This window comes from Equus caballus, chromosome 7, assembly GCF_041296265.1.
Source record: "Equus caballus isolate H_3958 breed thoroughbred chromosome 7, TB-T2T, whole genome shotgun sequence".
NCBI lineage: Eukaryota > Metazoa > Chordata > Mammalia > Perissodactyla > Equidae > Equus > Equus caballus.
The window spans coordinates 72,560,567-72,584,222 of NC_091690.1; the positions used below are offsets into that span (position 1 = coordinate 72,560,567).

Genomic DNA, 23,656 nt, shown 5'->3' on the forward strand with positions numbered 1-23,656 from the left:
GTTATCATTTTCATTAGTATTTTTTGATTTGTTCTTTAATTTCTTCAATGATCCATTGCTTGTTCAGTAGTATATTGTTTCATCTCCACATCTTTGTGCCTTTTTCAGCTTTTTTCTTGTAATTAATTTCTAGCCTTATAGCACTATGATCGGAGAAGATGCTTGTTATTATTTCAATTTTTTTAAATTTGTAGAGGCTTGCCTTGTTTCCCAACATATGGTCTATCCTTGAGAATGTTCCATGTGCACTTCAGAAGAGGATGAAGTGATCTATATGTGTCTATTAAGTCCAATTGTTTTAGTTTTTCGTTTAGCTCCACTATTTCTTTGTTGATTTTCTGTCTGGATGATCTGTCCATTGATGTGAGTGGGGTGTTGAGGTCCCCTACTATTATTGTGTTTTTTTTTAACATCTTCCTTTAGGTCTGTTAATAGTTGCTTTATTAACCTTGGTGCTCCTATGTTGGGTGCATAGATATTTATAAGCGTTATTTCTTCTTGATGAAGTGTCCCTTTGATCATTATATATTGTCCCTGTGTGTCTCTCTTTACCTGTCTTATTTTGAAATCCAGTTTGTCTGATATAAGAATTGCAACACCTGCTTTATTTTCCTTGCTATTAGCTTGAAGTATTGTCCTCCAGCCCTTCACTCTGAGCCTGTGTTTGTCCTTGGGGCTGAGGTGTGTTTCCTGGTGGCAACAAATTGTTGGATCTTGTTCTTTAATCCGTTTTGCCACTCTGTGTCTTTTTATTGGAGAGTTCAGTCCGTTTACATTGAGAGTGATTATTGATGCATGTGGATTTAAAGCTGTCAATCTGTTGCTCATTATCTGGCTTTCCTGCTTTTCTCTTCCTGTATGCTTTGTTCTCCCTATTTGATACTGCAATTTCTTATGCTGGGTTTCTTAGATTTTTGCTTATTTATGTTTTGTGTCTCTGTTCTGTTGTTTAGTTTAGTGTCTACCCTGAAGTTTGTATTTAGAATCTCGTGTATAATATAGTCTATTCTCTGGTGGTCTCTTACTTACTTGGCCTAGACTAATTTAGTCCCTTTGCTCTTCCCCTCCTAAATTATTATTTTCACTTCTTGTTCCAACTTGTGTTATGAGTTTGTAGTTAGAGTGATAAGATCGTCTTTGCTTTGGTAGTTTCCTTACCTTTATCCTAATGCTATAGTTGAATATTTGCTATCCTATTCTGGTTCTATTTATCTGTCTCCCTACTCTGTGGTTTTTGACCCCTTTCTCCCTTTTTTCTTTTTTCAGGTATGAGAGCCTTCTTGAGGATTTCTTGTAGTGGAGGACTTTTGGTTACAAATTCCCTTAACTTTTGTTTGTCTGGAAAAGATTTAATTTCTTTCTCATATCTGAAGGATATTCTTGCTGGATCGAGTATTCTTGGCTCAAGATTTTTATCTTTTAAAGCTTTGAATATGTCACTCCATTCTCTCCTAGCTTGTAACGTTTCTGCAGAGAAATCCTCTGAAAGTCTGATAGGGGCTCCTTTGTAGGTAATTCTCTTTTGTCTTGCAGCCCTGAGTATTCTTTCTTTGTCATCCATTTTTGCCATTTTTACTACTATATGCCTTGCAGGAGGTCTTTTTACATTGACAAATCTAGGAGATCTGAAAGCTTCCTCTACACACATTTCTCCCTCAATCCCTAGATTTGGGAAGTTCTCTTCTATAATTTCGTTAAGCACACTTTCTGCTCCATTTTCCTTTTCTACGTTCTCGGGAATTCCTATGATCCTTAAATTCTTTCTCCTCATTGAATCTGCTATCTCTCTAATACTTTCCTCATTCCTTTTAATCCTTTGTTCTCTTTCTTCCTCTGTCTGTAGCCATTCAGCCTGTCTATCTTCGTTTATGCTAATTTGCTCTTCTATGGAGTCTACCCCGGCATTCAGGGAATCCGTATTCTGTTTTATCTGGTCCATTGTGTTTTTCATCTCTAGTAATTCTGTTTGATTCTTTGTAATTTCAATCTCTTTTGTGAAGTAACTCCAGAACTTGGCTTGTTTCTCTATCTTTCTCTCTACCTCATTGAGTTTTTTGATTATAGCTGCTCTGACCTCATTTTCATTTAGTTTACCTAATTCCAAGTCCTCAGGACTTAATTCTATGTCTTTATTGTTTTCCTTCTGGTCTGGGGCTTTTATAAATTGCTGGATGGTAGAGGAGCGGTTTTTTCGCATGGTGGTAGAATTCGGTTGCAGTTACAGCCTGTCGCCACTAGATGGGGGTCAAGAGCCACGTTTTCTGAGCTCTCCGCCTTTGGGCAAGATGGTGGTGCCCAGTGCGCTTTGCCGGGGTGGGGGCGGGGGCGGTTTCTCTCACACACCGATCTGGATTGGATCACTTCTGTTTTCTGGTCTCCCAGGGCCCTGCGTTTATGGGATCCCTGCACACGGAAGCTTTTCTCCGTCAGTGGGTTTCCACTGAACCAGCGGTGGGAGTCTTAGACGATCCCCTGGTCGCGCAGCCCCCCCCCCCCCCCTTCCTGGACCGCGTGGTGATCCTGGTTTCTAGGGGATGGAGCGATTTCTCTCTCACCCTGTTCCAGCTCCTCCGAGGTGGGCAGTAGGGGCTCCGTCTTCTGTCTTTTGATACTGTAGGTCTCTGAGTCCTGGCATTAGGTTCATTAGCTGAAATTCAGGGTTTTTTTTTAAAGTCCTTTGTTGTACTGTGGAGGGGAGAGAGTCCCGGGCCAGCTCACCCATCCATTTTGCTCCCTATATCCCCTCTGGTCTCTCTTAATTGTCGTTACCTCCTGTTATTTTTGCTTGTGTTAGTTGAATCGTTTTTTATTTGATTGGAGATATTATTCAGTGGCATTTGTTTTTTCATCAAGTTGAAGTTTATCAGAGTTTTCCTTCACTGTCACTCTCTGCATATAAATTTAAAATCCCTTTTATACTTCCTTTCTCTGCAAGGAACTGAATATATTGATTTCTTGCCCATTTTTTGGTGTTTGGAGGATTCAGTGAGTATATGTATTGCTAGTTTTTCTTTAGCTTGATAAAAGAAGAGGCTTTCTCAGATCTGTAATCATCTGCTAGATAGTATTATGGATAGTCATGGCTAAGGAATTATCTGAGAATTGAGATGCAAGTGAACCCAGAAAAGCCAGTGGATAAAGGCACTAATCAAGTATTTGTACTGCACTCTATGCTTTCTAATGTGTTTTCATACCCATTAGTCATTCTTTCAGCTAGCATTTTAAAAAATATCTACTACATGTCAGGTACTGGGATAACAAAGATGAAATATGAGGGGGCTGGCCCTGTAGCCTGGTGGTTAAGTTTCATGCGCTCCACTATTGCAGCCTAGGTTTGGTTCCCAGGCACAGACCTACATCACTCGTCAGTAGCCATACTGTAGCTGTGACCCACATACAAAATAGAGGAAGATTGGCACAAATGTTAGCTCAGGGTGAAACTTCCTTGGCAAAAAAAAAAAAAGATGAAATATGAGCCTTGCCCTCCAGAGGTTTAAAGTCTTGAGGGAAAGACCGGGAGGTAAATAGGCTATTACAGTCAGTATAATAAAAGCTCTGAAACAAGAAATACAGGGTGCTATTGGAGTATATAGAAGTATTTTATTAGAGTAACAGAATGTTGGGATTGAAGGAATCTGGGAATGAGTTAAGGAAGTTTTCTAAGGAGTTATCAGGGAGTGGATCCTGAAGGATGAGTGTCAGACAGATTGGGCTGGGAGTAGTGGGGGACATTCCAAGGAGAAGCAGCAGCATTGTGTCCTTTGAACTTCACAGCTATATTCCCCTTTTTATTAGAAAGAATCTTAGCATTAGAAAAATTAATATCCTTGAGGTCACAAACCTGTAATAATGAGGTAGTTAGTACTAGAGTTTCGTGGCTCAAATTCTGTACTTTCTCTATAAATGCATTAAATACTGTGTTATATTATGAGAATAGGTAGATAGTGGTGAATATTAACAATACCTTCCCTGAAAGATCTCATTAGTTATGTACTTTTTAGTAATTAGAACCTATTTTAATTTTTGAAAACCCTCAAAACTTGTAAACTGCATTTTTTTCCATTTTCACAGAAAGTAAACAAACTTCCCATTGCCTCCCCCACGAAACAAATTTTCAATTTCTAAGCTAGCTTATGGTGAACTTTGATATCCTTAGGAGCTGAAAAGATTATGCATCTTGAACGGGTAAGCAGTTTAGTAAACACATCATGTCAAAAGAAAGTTATGAGATCTTGGGGAAGATTTCTAGAGATTCCTAAGTAAGAACATTTTACTTCTGCTCTAATATTTTCAGAAGGTCTCTCCCAGCCCCCACACCTTTCTCACCAGTTTTACGTAGTTTCTTAAACTTTGCACCTATTGGTATTTTGCTGTAGTCCTAGAATTCGCTGCAGAATTTCATAACATTTGAAAAAACTTTCTGTTCCCGTAGCCCACAGGACCATGAGTTATTGTGACTAGTCTCTGGTAGAAATAGAGCTACTATTTATTAAAGACTTGTAATATAACAGATCAGTCCTCAGGTGTTTACATAGTGATGTCTCTTAATTTTCACAATAGTCTAGTCAGTCAGGTCTATTATTTTAAGCCCATTTTACAGATGAGAAAACTGAGGAACAGAAAGATGACCTGTCACCTATGTGGCCTACCCAGAATGTAAACACACTTTACCTTTTAGTTTTTAGCTTTTTGCCATCCCACCCTAGTATCTTTCACTTTCAATATGTGATTTGTACGTCTCTGTAAACATAGTAAGACGCTGGAGTCATTGATACAAATCCGAGTGCTCCCTGCTTTTTTTAGTGCCTTCTTTTGCCCACAGGATGAAGTCCATATTCTTTCCAGGTCTTTCTTAGTCTGACCTTCAATATGTATAGCTTCATCCTAATCCTTTTCTCTAATCTGTGTTCTGGCCAGTCGGGACTACCTCACCATTCTAGAATATACCTTGTGCTTTTCTATCTCTGAATATTTGTTCAAGCAGTTCTTTCCTCTGAAATTTTTCCCAGTTCTTTTTCATTGCCCTCATCTTTACTGAAATCGGAAATGTGCTGACCAAACATTATGGCTAGATGGCCAATGTTAAAATCATTGAGGCCAAGACTGAATTATCATGATTATAGAATGAATATCTGGGATACGGAGTTTGATCTAGTGCCACATTGTCAGCTGCTAACTTATTCCTGTAGTCACTATACGTATTGCCTATTTGCATTACTAAGTAGATGGCTGTTTTCAGTTGATGTTGGTGGGAGAACACTTCTTGTCAAACTTTCTTATTTTCTATAAAATATGTTTTCCTTCATAGTCTATATTCTTTATGTCTGGATGAAAGGTGATTTTTTTCCTTTTTTTTTTTTTTTTACTTTTTATTGAGATTATGATAGTTTACAACCTTGTAAAATTTCAGTTGTACATTATTATTTGTCAGTCATATTGTAGGTGCACCACTTTACCCTTTGTGCCCACCCCTCAACCCCCCTTTCCCCTGGTAACCGCTAATCCCTTCTCTTTGTCCATGTGTTTAATTTTCACATATGAGTGGAGTCATACAGAGATTGTCTTTCTCTGTCTGGCTTATTTCACTTAACATAATACCCTCAAGGTCCTGGATGAAAGGTGATTTTTAATGGGTGTTGACTTTTTCCTGATGCATAAAATTTTGAGCAAAGTTGGCATTCTGCTTTTAATTTATCTGATGCTAATATACAAAAACTTCAAAAAGATTAGAATTCTTTTCTAACTTTGCATTAATTAAATTTTTGTAAACACCTCCTAGCTTTAAAAGGGTATAATACTCTTCCTAAAGTTATCTAATACACTCTGTCAATCTATTTCATTATTCATTTAGCTTTTGTAAATTTTAAGTTATTTTTGTTCATGAAATTAACAGCTTTCAGTCAATTATCATTGCAGCATTTATTATCTAGAATGCTGATGTATATTTGAAACTGAGTAATCATATTAATCCAAATGGACCCACCTTATACAATTAATGTTATATTGATTCAATTGATGGTAATTTACATAACCACATGGTCTTTGATCATGCACAATTTCTGGAGTACCAGAAATGATGTTAAGGTAAGCATTCTGCAATTTTAAGTCTAATAGCTGCATTTGTTTGAATATTGAGGCTAAAGCCTAAACTTTGGTATGTCTCTAAAATACTACTAAACTTTATAGAACCAAGACAATTATACTTTTTTTTAAGTCTTCCCTAATCCTGCCCCATCAGGCTATTGGCTACAGATAAAAATTTTCTCCTTTTTTATACTTCTTTCTCTAAACAGATTACATATAGTTACAAGTCTTTCATCTCTAGCCTTTTGTTCTTTCTTTTCCTTCTCATTTTAATGCAGCAACATTTATGGAGCACTTAAACTCTGAGTGTTTTGCGCAGTATCTTTTTTAGCTAAGTAAAATTTTAAAACTGCCTTTAGTCTCTATTCAAATGTTACTGCCTAAAGAGTTACCACCTGAAGAGGGCCTTTGTACATCTATATTCTCGTATCATTTTGTACTTCCTTGGTTTATAGCACTCATCACATTATAACAGAATCATTTGAGTCTCTCTCTTTTACCAGTCTGAGCTCCTTTAATTAAAAAACTTCGTCTTGTTCATTTCTTTGTCCCTGGGGAAACTGAGACAATGCCTCAAGTAAGCAGTTAGTGAGTAGAAGGGAGTTACATCACATATGCATTTAACATGTAGGAATTTTACACCGCGTGCCTAACAAAAAGAGAAATTATTTAAATAATCAGGCACTTTCACATGCCATTGTACCCAGTGAGCATATGCCTTGGTTTGGGCACAAAAAGAGATATGAATCTGTTTTGCCTTCAGTTAGTTGTGTTCCCACATGCCTCTCAAAGTGAACATCTCCCCAGGCTTGAGTGTGATTCTCCTTTTGAAGCTATTTTTCGTAACATCATATCTCAAACACCAGCCAACCACTTCCACTGGCACTCTTTCCAATGATGGAGGAAAAGCCAGCTGTGTTGGACTTGAGAGGTGGTGTGTTAGTCCCTAACATAGTGCTTTCCTAAGGAATTATCAAGGGTAATTTAGATAAGACTGACTTTCACTATATATACACACTGACTTTAGAACCTAACCTTTTATAAAAGATAGGAAAGCCACGATACAGTTTTACTAAATGAACAATCTGTCCTTACTCTGAGTTCCAATAGTACTTTGTTTTTATTACTCAAATGACATTTTTGCTGTTTATTTCTTAGCTGTTTGTTCATGTCTAATCTCATCAGTTGGAAAGCAAGGATCATGTCTTTATACCTTTTTGTATTTGGTGTTCTGCTTTTCATATAATATTCATTTATAGAATAAATAGACATTTTAATATGCTTTCATTATTCTAAGGTTTAAGTGAGGAATAACCCAGAAGCCGTATCCTTTAACTCACCATCCAGTGGTCATCCACCCTTACTTGACATCATTTGGTACATTTTCCCTCCCAATTATCACAATTCTCTCTTTTCCACAGCTCTTCCGACGTGTTGCTGCAGCTTTGCCTGGAATGGAAAGCACACAGGACAGAAGCAGAGAAGACAGTATCCTTTTCGTTTCATCTGAAAATTTTACTGTTAACACTAGTCTTTAGAGCCCTCCTTGGTTGGCTAAGAAATATTATACCATTGCCTTTTACAGCCAGGAATTGATGACTTAGAAGCATAGAAGCTCCAAGGTTTTCAATAGCAAATGAGATCTGGGTATCCAAGTGCACCCATTGCAGCCTGCTGCTCACTACAATTAATCATTGAGAGGGCTTGTGTTTATTTGCATGCTTGGTTTTTAATGAGCAGGAACTCCTAGAATCCCAGCTTTCTGCTTCTTAATTTTGAGTCCTGTTGGCTTTGGGTTGTCCCCCACAGTATATTCATACTTTCTTGCCCTGCTTTTTCTAAAATTTGAGCTTTCTACTTGGCATAGGCAGGAAATAAACAGTTCAGTCTAGAGCTTTATCATGATCTCTGCTTTCAGAAACAGGACATAATAAAACACATCTAATATTAATTAATTCAAGGGATTTTGAATTTTGATATTTTCATTGTTCCTTTTACATTTACCTTCTAGTATTTTTCCATCTGCAGACATTTTTATTAAGCCATAGAATTCATAGCACATTGTATTCAGTTCTTCCCACTTATAAATATTTTGTTTTCTAAGCTTTTATTACTTTTAATAGCATAATATGTTCTACAGAGTTGAAGTCCCATCATTTAGTGAATTCCCCTCCTGTTGTTGGACCTCTCTTGTAGGCCATTTTAAGATTTTTATTATAGTTAATTCCATAAGGAATATCACCTTTATATAGTTTCTTGCTCCTATAGAATAATTTCCTTGGGGTAGATTCCCATGAATAAGGCTTAACCTTACACTGACTCTAGTTGCATATAGTAAATACAAGCAAGTTTATTCCATTCGAGCACCTCATATAGTGAGATAGCTGTATAGAAAATAGTGGCTGTGTAGGTTCGGAAGCCAAATAGGAATGGAAGGAGCTTGCCAGAGATGTCAGTGTTCAGCAGAATTGGAATCGTACTTTCGCATTTATAGCTCCTTAACTTTTGTTTCAGTGATTGACATAAAACTGGAAAAGCCTCAGGAGCAACCAGTCAGCGAAGGAGGCTGTTCCTGCTAATCCCCATGGCATCTTCAGCTTTTCTCCAGAAACTCACTGCTTTGGCCCCCTTACTCTTTCATTGACTGCAGTGTGAATATTGGCTTGAACCTTTTCCCTTCAGTAATAACATATTGCAATTCATCATTGCTGCCTGTCTCGTGGAGATGATCTATTAGCTTCACAAGCACAAAAAAGTCAGTGTCTTCATTATTTATATTTTATCAAAAGCCAAACAATTCCAGCATATTCCAGTGATAACTTTAAAAATTAGATACATTTTCTTAACATTTTTTTTCCTTTGTAATGTTATGATAATGTACTTCAAAATGATGGAAATCTCAGCAGTATGTGGCTTGGTTAAGGAGCAGTTAGTTGTTCACAGCAGCACTGGCCTACCTACTTGACCTCTTCCTGCTGTTCTACACCTCTCTGTTACCCCATTCTCTATTCCTTACCCTCCCTCCTTCTAAACAAACAAGAGGTGGCAAAGGAACAGTTAGACCAAGTCCGTTGGAATTATCTTTCAATTTTAGGGATACCACTTGCTCTAGGCCTTGGGCCAAGATGTCCAAAATTATTCTTGAGCACTAATACTAATTACTTAGACCTTATTTGAGGTCAAAACTCAACTATTGTGGTAGGCAGTGCTTGACTAAGAAAAGGGTTCTGGTGCATCTTCACAATGAGTCCTAATGAACATGCTGAGTACTTACAAGTAGATAAACATAAAATGAATTTCTGACCAAAACAAACGACCCTTTCACATATGCTTTATTAGACTCTGGGAGAGAAAAGTAAAAGTGCTTCAGAACAGGTTTTTACTATTTAATTCTTCTAATGAAGTATTTCTCCCAAGATTTTAAAATTGTCAAGATGGTTATTCTGTTTGTTTAAAAAAAAAAAAAACTTTTTTAAGCAATAGATTTCTCTTGGGCTTTTCTTTCTTTTTTTGAAAAATGCTATGCAGGCAAGGCACTATAGAAATCAAATTCCTTTAAGAAGAACCAGTGGAAGAATTTAAATTTGGCTCCTTGATCAAAATTGCTATAACCAGTAGAAACAATAATATCTAAAGCTTACCAGCAAAAGAATCCTCAACAGAATAGCAAATACTTTCTTTGCTCAGGACATTTGAGGTCAAATTGAAAACGGAAACAGTTTTCTTCTAAGCCCCTAGAGGCAGATCTGAAAAAGCAGACATAGAAGAGGGAAAGGAGAGAATGGAAATAAAACTCAATATTATACAGATTTAAGCCTTATTTTTTTTAGCATTTTTTTAATGTTGGGTCTTTCAGGCTGGTTTTGCTTTTTATTAGATCTGTATAGTTTGGTTAATTAACTAGTGATTTAGTTTTATATTTAAGCTACGATTAATCTTTTTTCTTTGGTGATATTTATTTCTTTGCCTTTTTATTTTAACTACTTTCAATTTTTAGATGTTTTGTTCCATCTATTTTGAGCTTCATCACCTTGGCAATATGTATTTCCCTTAAAACACTGCAAACAAATATACTAGAAGTGCACCATTTTAATCTTTACTAGTTATTGTGAGATTGCTGTGTAAGTTAATAAACACATTTGTAAATACATTGTTTGCAGGAAGGAAATTTCTGAGTTACAGCTCAGGAAAAGCCTGCTGAATTTATGTTGTAAGCATTACTTAACACAGTATAAAGTTGAAAAGACAACAAAAATATCTTCATACTTCCTCATCCCCTCATTGTAACAAAACCCTTAACTAGGAAACCTTATTCCCCTCTTTCCTCTTCCTCCTCCACTTCCTACTTATTGTCACCTTGTAATATTCAGAGAGCACTTGGATTATGGGTCTGAATAGAGAAATGTTTTCAGATAATCATTAGCCCACATACCAGTAACTTATACTCAAAGATGGGGTGGAGTTGTAAAGTGCTTTTATAATACAATATTATTATTAAAGGCAAGGGTTGACTCTTTTGTTTTATTTTGACATGGCATGCCCTGAAATAAATATCAATTCAATATGGCAGATGGGTCATTTTCTTTATTTGGAAGAAGTTGTGATTTCTGACATGGGGGTGATTGTCTTCCTATACTGTAGCATTTGATTCTTTTTATGTATCTTTAAGACAGTAACCAGTTATGCTGCTTTTAATATTGGTCTTTTTATTTGGCTTGGGTTCTTCAACTGTGAAGCAGTGAAGTGTGTTCATAGTCCAGATTTTTTTTTTAAATAAACACAATTTTGCTGCCAAAAAATATATAAATAAAACACAAAAGAAAACAATTATTGACTTGGTTTCCCATTCCTGCCAAGGTGGTAAATTAGCATGTGCTTCCTATTTCTTTCCTAGAACTATAAAGGGAACATGGAATCCAGAAAAATAACAAAACAAAAATGAGAAACCCCTAGGGTAGTCAAAAGACTCGTTCAACTGTTGAGAGTGAGGCAAAGTGGCTGTAACTTTGAAAGACAGGGCCACTGGTGGAGGCAATAATAGGATGTATTAAGAAAAGTAGTTTTTCTGCTTTTGCCTCCTTGCTCCTTACCCCACCTTTGCCTTGGGATGGGAGTGGCAAAACTACTGCCCTCCCACCAAATCCAGCCTGGTATCTGTTTTTTAAATTAAGTTTTGGAACTCAAATTAAGTACTTTTAAATTAAAATCCAATTTAAATTTTAAATTTAAATCTAATTACTTTAAGTAATTGGAACTCAGCCATACTTTCTCACTGCAAACGCAGAATTGAGTAGTTGGGACAGACTTTATGGCCCAAAAATATTTACTGTCTGGTCCTTCACACAAAAAAGGGCTGATCCCTGCCTTGAGACAAATCATAGCTGTCCCCCTTACTATAGAAATGGAGGCTACGGGCCAGACTACTGATACAGTGTCCACAGGGGTAATATCAGGGCAGTGTAAAGTCTCTGATGAGTGAGGAGTTGATGAAAATAGGGGGGATGACCTGCCTACCTTGGGCCTTTCACTCACTCTCTACCCTTTCCCTTTCAAAACATCTGAGTTAGCACAGTACAGTTAGGACTACAATCTGGGGAGACTGCCTCCTACAAGAGCTGCTGCTTCCTAACTGGGTTAAAGGTAAGACCCTGAAATAAAGTGTGGTTTAGTGGTACGATACTGAATGGGAGCAATTACTTGTGGTCTTGTGGTTCCTGGAACTCTTTGACCCAAGCTTTGTCCCTTCCCCTCCTTCAACACTTAACATTCTGGTTTTTGACCCTTGCCCAGTATACCTTCCCAGACTTGTAGCCCATCCATCCCTGCAGGAGAATTTAGATTCACAAGCAAGAGTAGTTGGATGCCTGAAAACTGCCTCAAAAGAAAAAGTGAATACCATCTGAAGCAGAAATACTTGAAAAGACACCAGTAATTTAAAGATGGTGTGATAAATATTAAAGGTATAAGATATTAGCAATATGGAACAAGGGTCATAAAATAACCAAATATAACTATAACTGGAAAAATATAATAGTTGAAATAACACAGATGAGATAAATGGTAGACTGGATTCCATTGATTGAAATAGTGAGAACACTAAATTGAGGAACTCGTTCAATAGAAGGCAAATAAATAGAGGGGGGCGGCCCGGTGGCGAGGTGGTTAAGTGTGCCTGTTATGCTTCGGAGGCCCAGGGTTCGCCGGTTTGGATCCTGGGTGCAGATATGGCACCACTTGTCAAGCCTTGCTGTGGTAGGCATCCCACATATAAAATAGAGGAAGTTGGGCACAGATAGTAGCTCAGGGCCAGCCTTCCTCAGCAAAAAGAGGAGGATTGGCAGCAGATGTTAGTTCAGGGCTAATCTTCCTCAAAAAAAAAAAAAGTAACTAATTAGAAAAGTAAAGATTAGGAGGATAATAGTATACATAACAACATCTAGTAGTACTTCCAGAAAGATAAAAAACAGGAAGAATTTGGGCTGGCCCCGTGGCTGAGTGGTTAGGTTCGCGTGCCTCTGCTGCAGCGGCCCGGGGTTTCGCCAGTTCGGATCCTGGGCGCAGACATGGCACCACTTGTTGGGCCATGCTGAGGCAGTGTTCCGCATGCCACAGCCCAAACTAAAGTACTGAAAACAGAATTTTGAAGATAGTATTTATGATTGGCATCTGCATATCTTCTGAATGCAGCTTCTGAGATAGCTCCAGGTCCTTGCCTCCTGGTATTCATGCCTCTGTATGATTCATTCCCCTTGAGTATAGGCTAGACCTGGTGACTTGCTTCTAAGGAATAGAATACAGCAAACATGACAAGATGTCCCTTAGAAGATTATGAAAGACTGTAGCTTTTGTCTTGTTCACACAGTTTCTCTGACTCTTCTCACTTGCCTCTGCAGCAATCTTCCATGTTGTGAGCTGTCTATGGAGAGGCCCACATAGTAAGGAGCTGAGGGCAGCTCCCAGCCAGCAGTCAAGGAGGAACTGAGGTCCTCAGTAAAAGACCCCGCAGGGAACTGAATGAAAAGCCACAGACTGAGAAGATATTTGCAAATCACATGCTTGATAAAGGACCAATATTCAGAGTATATAAAGAATTCTTATAACTTGATAGGAAAACAAACAATCCCCCTCAAATCAGACAAAACATTTGACCAGACACTTGGCGAAAGAAGACAGACAAATGGCAAAAAAGACATGAAAAATGCTTGACATCATTAACCATTAGGGAAATGCAAATTAAAACCACAATGAGATACCACTGTACCTTTAGAAAGGCTAAAGTTTTAAAGACTGACCATACCAAGCATAGGTGAAGATGAGGAGCAACTGGAACTCTCATACATAGCTAGTATGAGATTTTGGAAAAAGTTTGGTAGTTTCTTAAAAAGCTAAACATAGGGGCTGGTCCCGTGGCCGAGTGGTTGAAGCTCTGTGCGCTCCGCTTGGGCAGCCCAGGTTCGCAGGTTTGGATCCCAGGTGCCAACCTACTGCAGTGGTCACCCATGCTGTGGAGGCATCCCATGTAGAAGATAGAGGAAGATTGGCACAGATATTAGCTCAGGGCTAATCTTCCTCAAGTCAAAAAAATGGAAGACTGGCAACGGATGTTAGCTCAGGACAAACCTTCCTCACCAGAAAACAAAAAAAGTTAAACATACACTTATCTTATAACCTAGCCATTCCACAGGTAGGTATTTACCCACAAGAAATGAAAGCATGTGTATATACAAAAACTTGCACACAAACATTCATAGCAGCTTTACTTGTGTTAGCCAAGAACTGGAAACCCCAAATATCCATCAAGAGGTGAATATATAAACGAATTATGATACATGCATACTTTGCAATAATATGAAATAAAGCAGAATGAACTGTTGATACAACACCACAGATGAATCTCAGAGTAATTATCCTTAGTGAAAAAATTTGGACCAAAAAGAATAAAGTACATTTTTTTTAAAAGATTGACACCTGAGAGAACACCTGTTGCTAATCTTTTTTTTTTCCTTCTTCTCCCCAAAGCATCCCCCCACCCCGGCCCCCAGTACATACTTGTATATTCTAGTTATGAGTGCCTCTTGTTGTGCTATGCGGGACGCCACCTCAGCATGGCCTGATGAGCAGTGCCATGTCCATGCCCAGGATCCTAACTGGCGAAACCCTGGGGCTGCTGAAGCAGAGCCCACGAACTTAACTGCTCAGCCACGGGGCCAGCCCCTAAAGTACATATTTTATGTTTTCATTTATATAAAATTCTAAGAAGTGCAAACTATTCTAAACAACTTTTCAGTTCTCTCCTTCCCCTGGTAACCTCTATTCTGCTTTCTATCTCTATAAATTTGCCTATTCTAGGTACCATGTATAAGTGGAATCATACAATATTTTTCCTTTTGTCTCTTGCTTCTTTCATTTAGCATAATGTTTTCAGTGTTCTTTCATATTGTAGTATGTATTAGAATTTGATTCCTAAAATGGCTTCATATGGATGGATTCATAATGGATTCCATAAAATCCATAATGGATTCATAAAAATGGCTGAATAACATTCCATTGTATGTATATACCACATTTTGTTTACTCATTCATCTGTTGATGGACACTTGGGTTGTTTTCACCTGTTGGCTGTTTTAAATAATGCTATGAACATTGGTGTACAAGTATCTGTTTGAGTCCCTGTTTTCAATTCTTTTTATTAATATATACCTAGGAGTAGAATTGCTGGATCATATGATAATTCTATGTTTAACTTTAACTTTCTGAGGAAATGCCAAACTGCTTTCCACAGAAGCTGTACCATTTAACATTCCCACCAGCAATGTCAGGGTTTCAGTTTCTCCACATTCTCATCAACACTTTTTATGTTTTGATTTTTTGATAATAGCCATCCTAATGGATATGTAGTGATATCTGTCTCATTGTGTGTTTTTTTGTTTGCTGAGGAAGATTAGCCCTAAGCTAACATCTGTACCAATCTTCCTCCACTTTATGTGTGGGTCACCGCTACAACATGGCTGACAAGTGATGTATGTCCAGGCCCGGGATCCAAACCTGCGAACCTGGGCTGCCAAAACAGAGGATGCCAAACTTAACCACTATGCCATGGGGCTGGCCTCTCATTGTAGTTTTGATTTGCATTTTCCTAATAACTAATGATGTTGAACATCTTGCCTACTGGCCAAGTCCTTTGCCCATTTTTAAATTGGGTTATTTTGTTGTTGTTGTTGAGTTATAGGAGTACTTTATATATTCTAGATATTAATCCTTTAGAATATGTATGGATTTATAAGTATTTTCTCCCATTCTGTAGGTTGACATTTCACTCCTGTGTGTCCTTTGATGCACAAAAGTTTTAAATTTTAATCAAGTCCAATTATCTTTATTGTTATTTGCGTGTGCTTTTGGTGTAATATACAAGAAATCAATGCCAAATTCAATGTCATGAAGATTTTCTCCTGTGTTTTATTCTAAGAGTTTTATAGTTTTAGCTCTTAGGTTTAGGTCTTTGATCCATTTTGAATTTATTTTGTATCTGGTGTAAGGTAAGGGTATAGCTTCATTCTTTTGCATGTGGATGTTGTTTTCCCAGCAACATTTGTTGATAAGACTGTCCCTTCCCCATTAGATGGTTTTGGCATCCTTGTTGAAAATCAATTGACTGTATATGTTAGGGTTTACTTCTAGATTGTCTGTTCTATTCCATTGGTCTGTATGTCTGTCCTTATACCAGTATTGCACTGTTTTGATTACTGTAGCTTTGTAGTAAGTTTTGGAGTCTGTGTGAGTCCTGCAGCTTTGTTCTGATTGCTTTGAGTAGTATTGTCATCTTAAGTCTTCCAGTCCATGAACACAGGATGTCTTTCTGTCTTAGTCCATTCAAGCTGGTATAAGAAAATACTACAGACTGAGTAACTTATAAAAAACAGAAATTTATTGCTCACAGTTCTGGAGGCTGGGAAGTCAAAGATCAAGGCACCAGCGTGGTCACCGTCTGGTGAGGGCCCTCTTTCTGATTCATTTCCAGCACCTTCTTGCTGTGTTCTCAAATTGTAGAAGGGGTGAGAGATCTTTCTGGAGCCCCTTTTATAAAGGCACATCTCATTCATGAGGGCTCCACCCTCATGATTTAAGTACCTCTCAAAGCCTCACCTACTAATACCATCACCTTTGCAAGGATGTCAATATATGAATTTTGGGAGGACACAAACATTCAGACCATAGAATTCTGCCCCTGGCCACCCAAAATTCATGTCCTTCTCACATGCAAAATATATTCATTCCATCTAACAGCCCCAAAAGTCTTAACCTGTTCCAGCGTCAACTCAAAAGTCTAAGTCCAAAGTCTCATCTAAATCAGATATGGGTGAGACTCAAGGTACAATTCATCCTAAGTCAGTTGCTCTCCAGGTATGAACCTCTGAAATCAAATTATGTGTTTCCAAAATAGCATGGTGGGACAGTCATAGGGTAAACATTCCCATTCCAAAAGGGAGCTATAGGGAAGAAAGAAGGGGTAACAAGTCCTACGCAAGTCCAAAACCTTAAGGCACACTGGGCCAGGGTTTCTTCTGGACTAATGGGTGGCTCCACCCCTAATCTCATGGGTTGGAGTCCCTTGCCTGTGGCTCTCTGGAGGTGCAATCTCACATCAGTGGCTCTACTTGGCTTGGGGTTTTGAGAGTAGCCTCACTCTCACGGCTCCACCAGGCACTGCCCTAGTGGGAGCTCTCTGTGGTGGCTTGGCCCCCTAAGCGGCCCTCAGTCTGGTTACACACCAGGGGCTCCAGGAGGGACCATCCTTTGGAATCTTAAGTGGAGGTAGCCACGCCTGGCACTGTGGACACTGCCAAGGTTTACTGCCCGTGCCCTCTGGACGGGTCGCCACTACAGCCGGCACTATACCTGGGGCAGTTGAGGTGCTGGGTGCCAGAATTTGGGGAGCAGAGCCTGTGATGTGAGGGGGTGCTAGGAAGCAGAGGCCCCTCCTTTGAAATAGTTCTGCCCCTCAGGCCCTTGCAGTCTGGGACTGTAATGGGATGGCCAGCCATGAAGTTCTCTGAAATGCCTTCGGATCATTCTTCTATTGCCTTGGACAGTAGGTCCTGGTTTCTGTTTAGATGGCCAATCAGTCTCCCCAGTGTCTTGATGAATTGCTCCAAGCTTCTGTTGAAATGGTTGATCCACACCAGTCTTCTTATCAAGTTTGGTCATTCCCCTTGTGTTCACTCCTGAACAAGCTTTCTTATTTCTTTCAGTATAGGTAGGCTGAGAATTTTCCAAATTTTACATTTCTGCATCCCTTTTAAGAATTCCACCTTTAAATCATTTTTCTCTTCTCAGACTTTCTGTAAGCATTTAAGAGCAGCCAAGCTGCTCTTCCAGCATTTTGCTTAAAAATGTCTTCAGCCAAATAGTTTCATCACTGTTAAGAAAGGAAATAACAGGCCCCAAAATGGCCCCCATGACAGCAAACCAAAACTTAGTTACAGTTTCAGCCCCTCCCAGGAATATGACCTTTAAACAGTCAATCTGAAATTTCCTGAGTTATTTCTCTTAGCATAATGCCCTCAAGTTCCATCCATGTTGTCACAAGTGGCACAATTTCGTCCTTTTATGGCTGAGTAGTATTCCATTTTGTGTGTGTGTGTGTGTGTGTGTGTGTGTATACACATATACATATACATATACCAGGTCTTCTTTATCCATTCATCCATTGATGGGCACTTGGGTTGCTTCCACTTGGCTATTGTGAATAATGCTGTGATGAACATAGTGATGCATAAATCTCTTTGAATTGTTGATTTCATGTTCTTTGCATAAATACCCAGTAGCGGGGTAGCTGGGTCATATGGTATTTCTATTTTTAATTTATTGAGAAATCTCCATACTGTTTTCCATAGTGGCTGCACCAGTTTGCATTCCCACCAGCAGTGTATGAGGGTTTCCTTTTCTCCACATCCTCTCCAACATTTATTATTTCTTGTCTTATTAATTATAACCTCTGAAGTGTGTAAGGTGATATTGTAGTTTTGATTTTCATTTCCCTAATAATTAGTGATGTAGAACATCTTTCCATGTGCCTGTTGGCCATCTGTATATCTTCTTTGGAAAAATGTCGGTTCATATCCTCTGCCCATTTTTTTTTTTTTTTAAAGATTTTATTTTTTCCTTTTTCTCCCCAAAGCCCCCCAGTACATAGTTGTATATTCTTCGTTGTGGCTCCTTCTAGTTGTGGCATATGGGACGCTGCCTCAGCATGGTTTCATGAGCAGTGCCATGTCCGCGCCCAGGATTCGAACCAACGAAACACTGGGCCGCCTGCAGCGGAGCGCGCGAACTTAACCACTCAGCCACGGGGCCAGCCCCCCCTCTGCCCATTTTTTGATTGGGTTGTTTGCTTTTTTGTTGTTGAGTTGTATGAGTTCTTTATATATTTTGGAAATTAACCTCTTGTCGGACATTTAATTTGCAAATATTTTCTCCCAGTTGGTGGGTTGTCTTTTCATTTTGTTCATGGTTTTTTTTGACTTGCAGAAACTTTTTAGTCTGATGTAGTACCATGTGTTTATTTTTTCTTTTGTTTCCCTTGCCTGAGTAGACATGGTATTCAAAAAGGTTTTGTTAAGACTGACGTCAAAGGGTGGACTGCCTATATTTTCTTCTAGGAGTTTTATGGTTTCACATCTTACATTCAAGTCTTTAATCCATTTTGAGTTCATTTTTGTGTTTGGTCTAAGATAATGGTCTACTTTCATTCTTTTGCACATGGCTGTCCAGTTTTCCCAGCACTATTTATTGAAGAGACTTTCCTTTCTCCATTGTATGTTCTTGGCTCCTTTGTCAAAGATTAGTTGTCCATAGATCTGTGGTTTTATTTCTGGGCTTTCAATTCGGTTCCATTGATCTATGTGTCTTTTTTTGTGGCAGTACCATGCTGTTTTGATTACTATAGCTTTATAGTGTATTTTTAAGTCGGGGATTGTGATGCCTCCAGTTTTGTTTTGTGTTTTTTTGTTGTTGTTGTTGTTAGGATTGCTTTGGCTCTTTGAGGTCTTTTGTTGTTCCATATAAATTTTAGGATTCTTTGTTCTATTTCCGTGAAGAATGTCATTGGGATTCTGATTGGTATTGCATTGAATCTGTACATTGCTTTAGGTAATATGGACATTTTAACTATGTTTATTCTTCCAATCCATGAGCATGGAATATCTTTCCATTTCTTTATGTCTTCTTCGATTTCTTTCAATAATGTCTTACAGTTTTCAGTGTATAGGTCTTTCACCTCCTTGGTTAAATTTATTCCTAGATATTTTATTCCTTTTGTTGCAATTGTAGATGGATTGTATTCTTGACTTCTCTTTCTGCTATTTCGTTATTAATGTAACTGATAATCAGAAATGCAACTGATTTTTGTGAATTTTGTTTTTTAACATCACTCACAAGTCCTACCTTCCACAAGAAAACTAGGACATGAACACAATTCTGCCAAACTCTTCGCCACTTCTTAATAAGGATCACCTTTTCTCCACTTTCCGATAACATGTTCCTTATTTCCATCTAAGACCTCATCAGCATGGCCTTTCCTGTCCATATTTCTACCAATATTCTAGTCAGTTAACTATTCTCTAAGAAGATTGAGGCTTTCTCCACAGCTTTCCTCTTCTCCTTCTGAGCCCTCATGAGACTTGCCCTTAACAGTCCATTCACGGCAGTGTAGGCTTTTTCTAGCGTGCACCTCCAAACTCTTCCAACCTCTGCCTATTACCCAGTTCCAAAGCTGCTTCCACACTTTGAGGTATGTGTTTATCAGCAATCCCACTTGTCAGTACCAATTTTTCTGTCTTAGTCCATTCAGGCTGCTATAAGAAAATACCACAGATTCGATAGTTTATAAACAGCAGAAATTTATTGCTCACAGTTCTGGAGGCCGGAAGTACAAGAAGATCAGGGTGCCAGCATAGTCAGGTGAGGGCCCTCTTTCAAGTCACAGACTTCTTGTGTATGCTCATAACGCAGAAGGGGCTAGGGATCTCTCTGGAGCCTCTTTCATAAAGGCATTAATCCTATTCATGAGGGCTCCACCCTCAAGATTTAAGCACTCCTGGGGCCAGCCTGGTGGTGCAGCGGTTAAGTGAGCACTTTCTGCTTTGGCAGCCCGGGGTTCTCTGGTTTGGATCCCAGGTGTGGACATGGCACCACTTGGCAAGCCATGCTGTGGCAGGCGTCCCACATATAAAATAGAGGAAGATGGGCACGGATGTTAGCTCAGGGCCAATCTTCCTCAGCAACAAAGAGGAGGATTGGCAGCAGATGTTAGTTCAGGGCTAATCTTCCTCAAAAAAAAGAGATTTAAGCACTCCCAAAGCCCCACCTACTAATACCATTAACTTTGTGGAGTTAGGATTTCAGTGTATGAATTTAGGGGTACACATGCATTCAGACAATAGCACTTTGTATTTATTTCTTTAATTTCTTTCAGCAGTATTTTAGTTTTCAGCTTGCAAGTCTTTCACCTCCTTGGTTAGGTTTGTTCCTAAGTATTTTATTCTTTTTGAGGCTATTGTAAATGGAATTTTTTTCTTACCTTCCTTTTCAGGTTATTCAGTGCTAGCATATAAAATGCAATAGACTTTTGTGTTGATTTTGTATCCTGCAGCTTTGCTACATTCGTTTATTAGCTCTAACAATTTTTTGTGGAATATTTAGGGTTTTCTACATATAAGATCATGTCGTCTGTGAACAGAGATAATTTTACTTCTTCCTTTCCAATTTGGATGCCTTTTCTTGCCTAATTGCTCTGGCTACAACTTCCAGTATTATGTTGAATAGAAGTGATAAAAGTGAGCATCCTGTCTTGTTTCTGATCTTAGGGGAAAGCCTTTCAGTCTTTTACCATTGAGTACGATATTTGCTGTGAGTTTTTATATATAGTATTTATCATGTTGAAGAAGTTCTATTCCTAGTTTATTGAGTGTTTTTATCATGAAAGGGTGTTGAATTTTGTCAGATGCTCTTTGTGCATCAATGAAAATAATCATGTAGTTTTTTCCCTTTATTCTGTTAATGTAGTGTATTACATTGATCAATTTTCATATGTTCAACCATCTTTGCATTCCAGGAATAAATCCCACTTGGTCATTGTGTATATTCCTTTTAATATGCTGCTGAATTCGGTTTGCTAGTAATTTTTTGAGGATTTTTACATCAATATTCATAAGGAATATGGGTCTGTAGTTTTGTTGTATTGTCTTTGTCTGACTTTGATATCAGTGCAACCCTACTCTCATGGAATGAGTTAGGAAATGTTCCCTCTTCATTTTATTGGGAAGAGTTGGAGAAGGATTGGTGTTAATTCTTCTTTATCTGTTTGGTAGAATTCACCACTGAACCATCTAGTCCTGAGCTTTTCTTTATTGGGAGGTTTTTGATTACTGATTCAATCTCCTTACTATTCATAGATCTACAGTCATGTGTCACTTAACAATGGGGATATGTCTGGAAATGCATCATTAGGTGATTTCATCTTGCAAACATCATAGAGTATACTCACACAAACCTAGATTATAGCCTACTACACACCTAGGCTATATGGCATTAATCTTATAGGACCACTGTTATATATGTGATCCATCATCGACCAAGATGTCATTATGCATTGCATGACTGTATTCAGATTTTCTATTTCTTTATGAATCAATTTTGGTAGGTCATGTGGAATCTGTCCATTTCCTCTTGGTCATCCTATATGTTGGCATACAATTGTTCATAGTATTCTCTTATAATCCTTTTCATTTCTGTATAATCAGTAGTAATGTCCCCACTTTCCTTTCTGATTTTAGTAATTTGAGTCTTCTCTTTTTTTCTTAGTTGTTTTTTGTTTGTTTGTTTGTTTTGCTAAAGGTTTGTCAATTTTGTTGATCTTTTCAAAGAACCAACTTTTGGTTTCATTGAATTTCTCTACTTTGTTGTCTGTTCTCTATTCCATTTATCTCTACTCTAATCTTTCTGATTTCCTTCCTTCTACCAGCTTTGGGTTTACTTTGCTCTTTATCTAATTCCTTAAGGTGTACAGTTAGCTTACTGACTTGAGATCTTTCTTCTTTTTTAATGTATGCATTTACAGCTATCAATCTCTCTCATAGCACTGCTGTCATCTTCCTGATGTATCAACCCTTTATCTTTATGACATTCCCCTCTTTATTTCTGATAATTTTTGTCTGGAAGTCTGTTTTGTCTGATATTAAAATAGCCATTCCAGCTTTCTGGTGCTTACTCTTTACATTGTATATCTTTTTCTGTCCTTCTATTTTCAACCTATTTGTATATTTTAAAGTGTGTCTTTTGTACACAGCGTATAGTTGGGTCTTGCTTGCGTATTCATTCCAACAATCTCTATCTCTTAATTTGTGCTTTTTGTTCACTTACATTTAATGTAATTATTAATGTTTGGATTTAGGCCTGCCATTTTGGTACTTGTTTTCTATTTGCCACATCTGTTTTTAAATTCTTCTATTGCTTTTTTAGCTTAACTGCTTTGCATTGTATTTTCAGTGGTTGCTCTAAGGATTCCAATGTGCATCTTTGACTAATCAGTATATACTTAAGTTAATATTGTACTCCTTTACATAGGTACGGGAAACTTAGCAATTGTATAACTCTATTTTCCCACCTCCTCTTCACTCCCTTGTCCTCTCTGCTGGTTTTTTTTTTTTTTTTTTTTTTTGATTCACCCATAATTTTGCATATACTTATGGATAGTTCTCATTGAATAGTATTCCATTTTGTCAATGGGATCTACCAGTGGATCCACCTATTCTGGCATTTAAGTTTTTTCCAATGCTTCTATGACACTTTTGTACGTATTATTTTTTGGTGAACACATGTACACATTTCTGTTGGGTATACCCTAGGAGTAGAATTGACAGTTTATGAGGTATGCATGTTTGGTTTTATTGATCAGTTTCCAAAGCAGTTGTACAAGTTTACACTCATGAGACTTCCAGTTGCTCCACATCAGTACTTAATGTTATCTGTCTTTTTCACCTTTGGCTATTTAGGTGGTTGTGTAGTGGTATCACATTTTAATTCAAAACATTTTTTAAAACACTCTGCTGACCAAACAAAACAATGTGTGGGCCAGATGTGATCAGTAGGTCACCTCCAGATTAGACTGTGTTGTCTGTGAGAATTATTGTCTTAATGTGTATGTGAATAATTTAATAATTGTCTGCTGAACAGCTGGAAGATAAAAAATTCATGCTGCAATCATATTAGTGGAGAGATTTTGAAGCAAACTGCATCTGGAGCATCCATTTGCATCCCTCTTGTTCTGTTCAGTGAGGTGAGTGGAAAGAACCATGGTGTCATTGGGACCATGACAAATGGTAGCTCTAAGGCTATAGGGGCACAGAGAAAAGAACCCTTAACCCAGCTGTGGGAGGTTTTCTATAACCTGGCTCCACCCACCACCCCTCCTCACCATGCAGTCTGCTGTGACATCAGACTGTTTCCTGAACTTCACAGTGCTCTCAAGGCCCAAGTATTCTAAGGCCTTTGCTCGTGCCATTTCTTTCATCTG

At 38.2% G+C, this 23,656-nt stretch overlaps 1 protein-coding gene across 4 annotated transcripts in view; it reads left to right on the top strand.

The window, feature by feature from the left end:
* The window catches only part of RAB6A (RAB6A, member RAS oncogene family), an 82,900-nt gene extending 72,247 nt beyond the window's left edge, over window positions 1-10,653 (top strand). For all 4 annotated transcript variants that reach the window (XM_023645762.2, XM_023645763.2, XM_070274465.1 and 1 more), the window contains exons 7-8: window positions 7,506-7,572; window positions 8,599-10,653. In XM_023645762.2, coding sequence (XP_023501530.1) covers window positions 7,506-7,572; window positions 8,599-8,663 — 132 coding nt within the window. In that variant the 3' untranslated portion in view covers window positions 8,664-10,653. The remainder of the gene's footprint in view (window positions 1-7,505; window positions 7,573-8,598) is intronic.
* The last annotated feature ends 13,003 nt before the right edge of the window (window positions 10,654-23,656 follow it).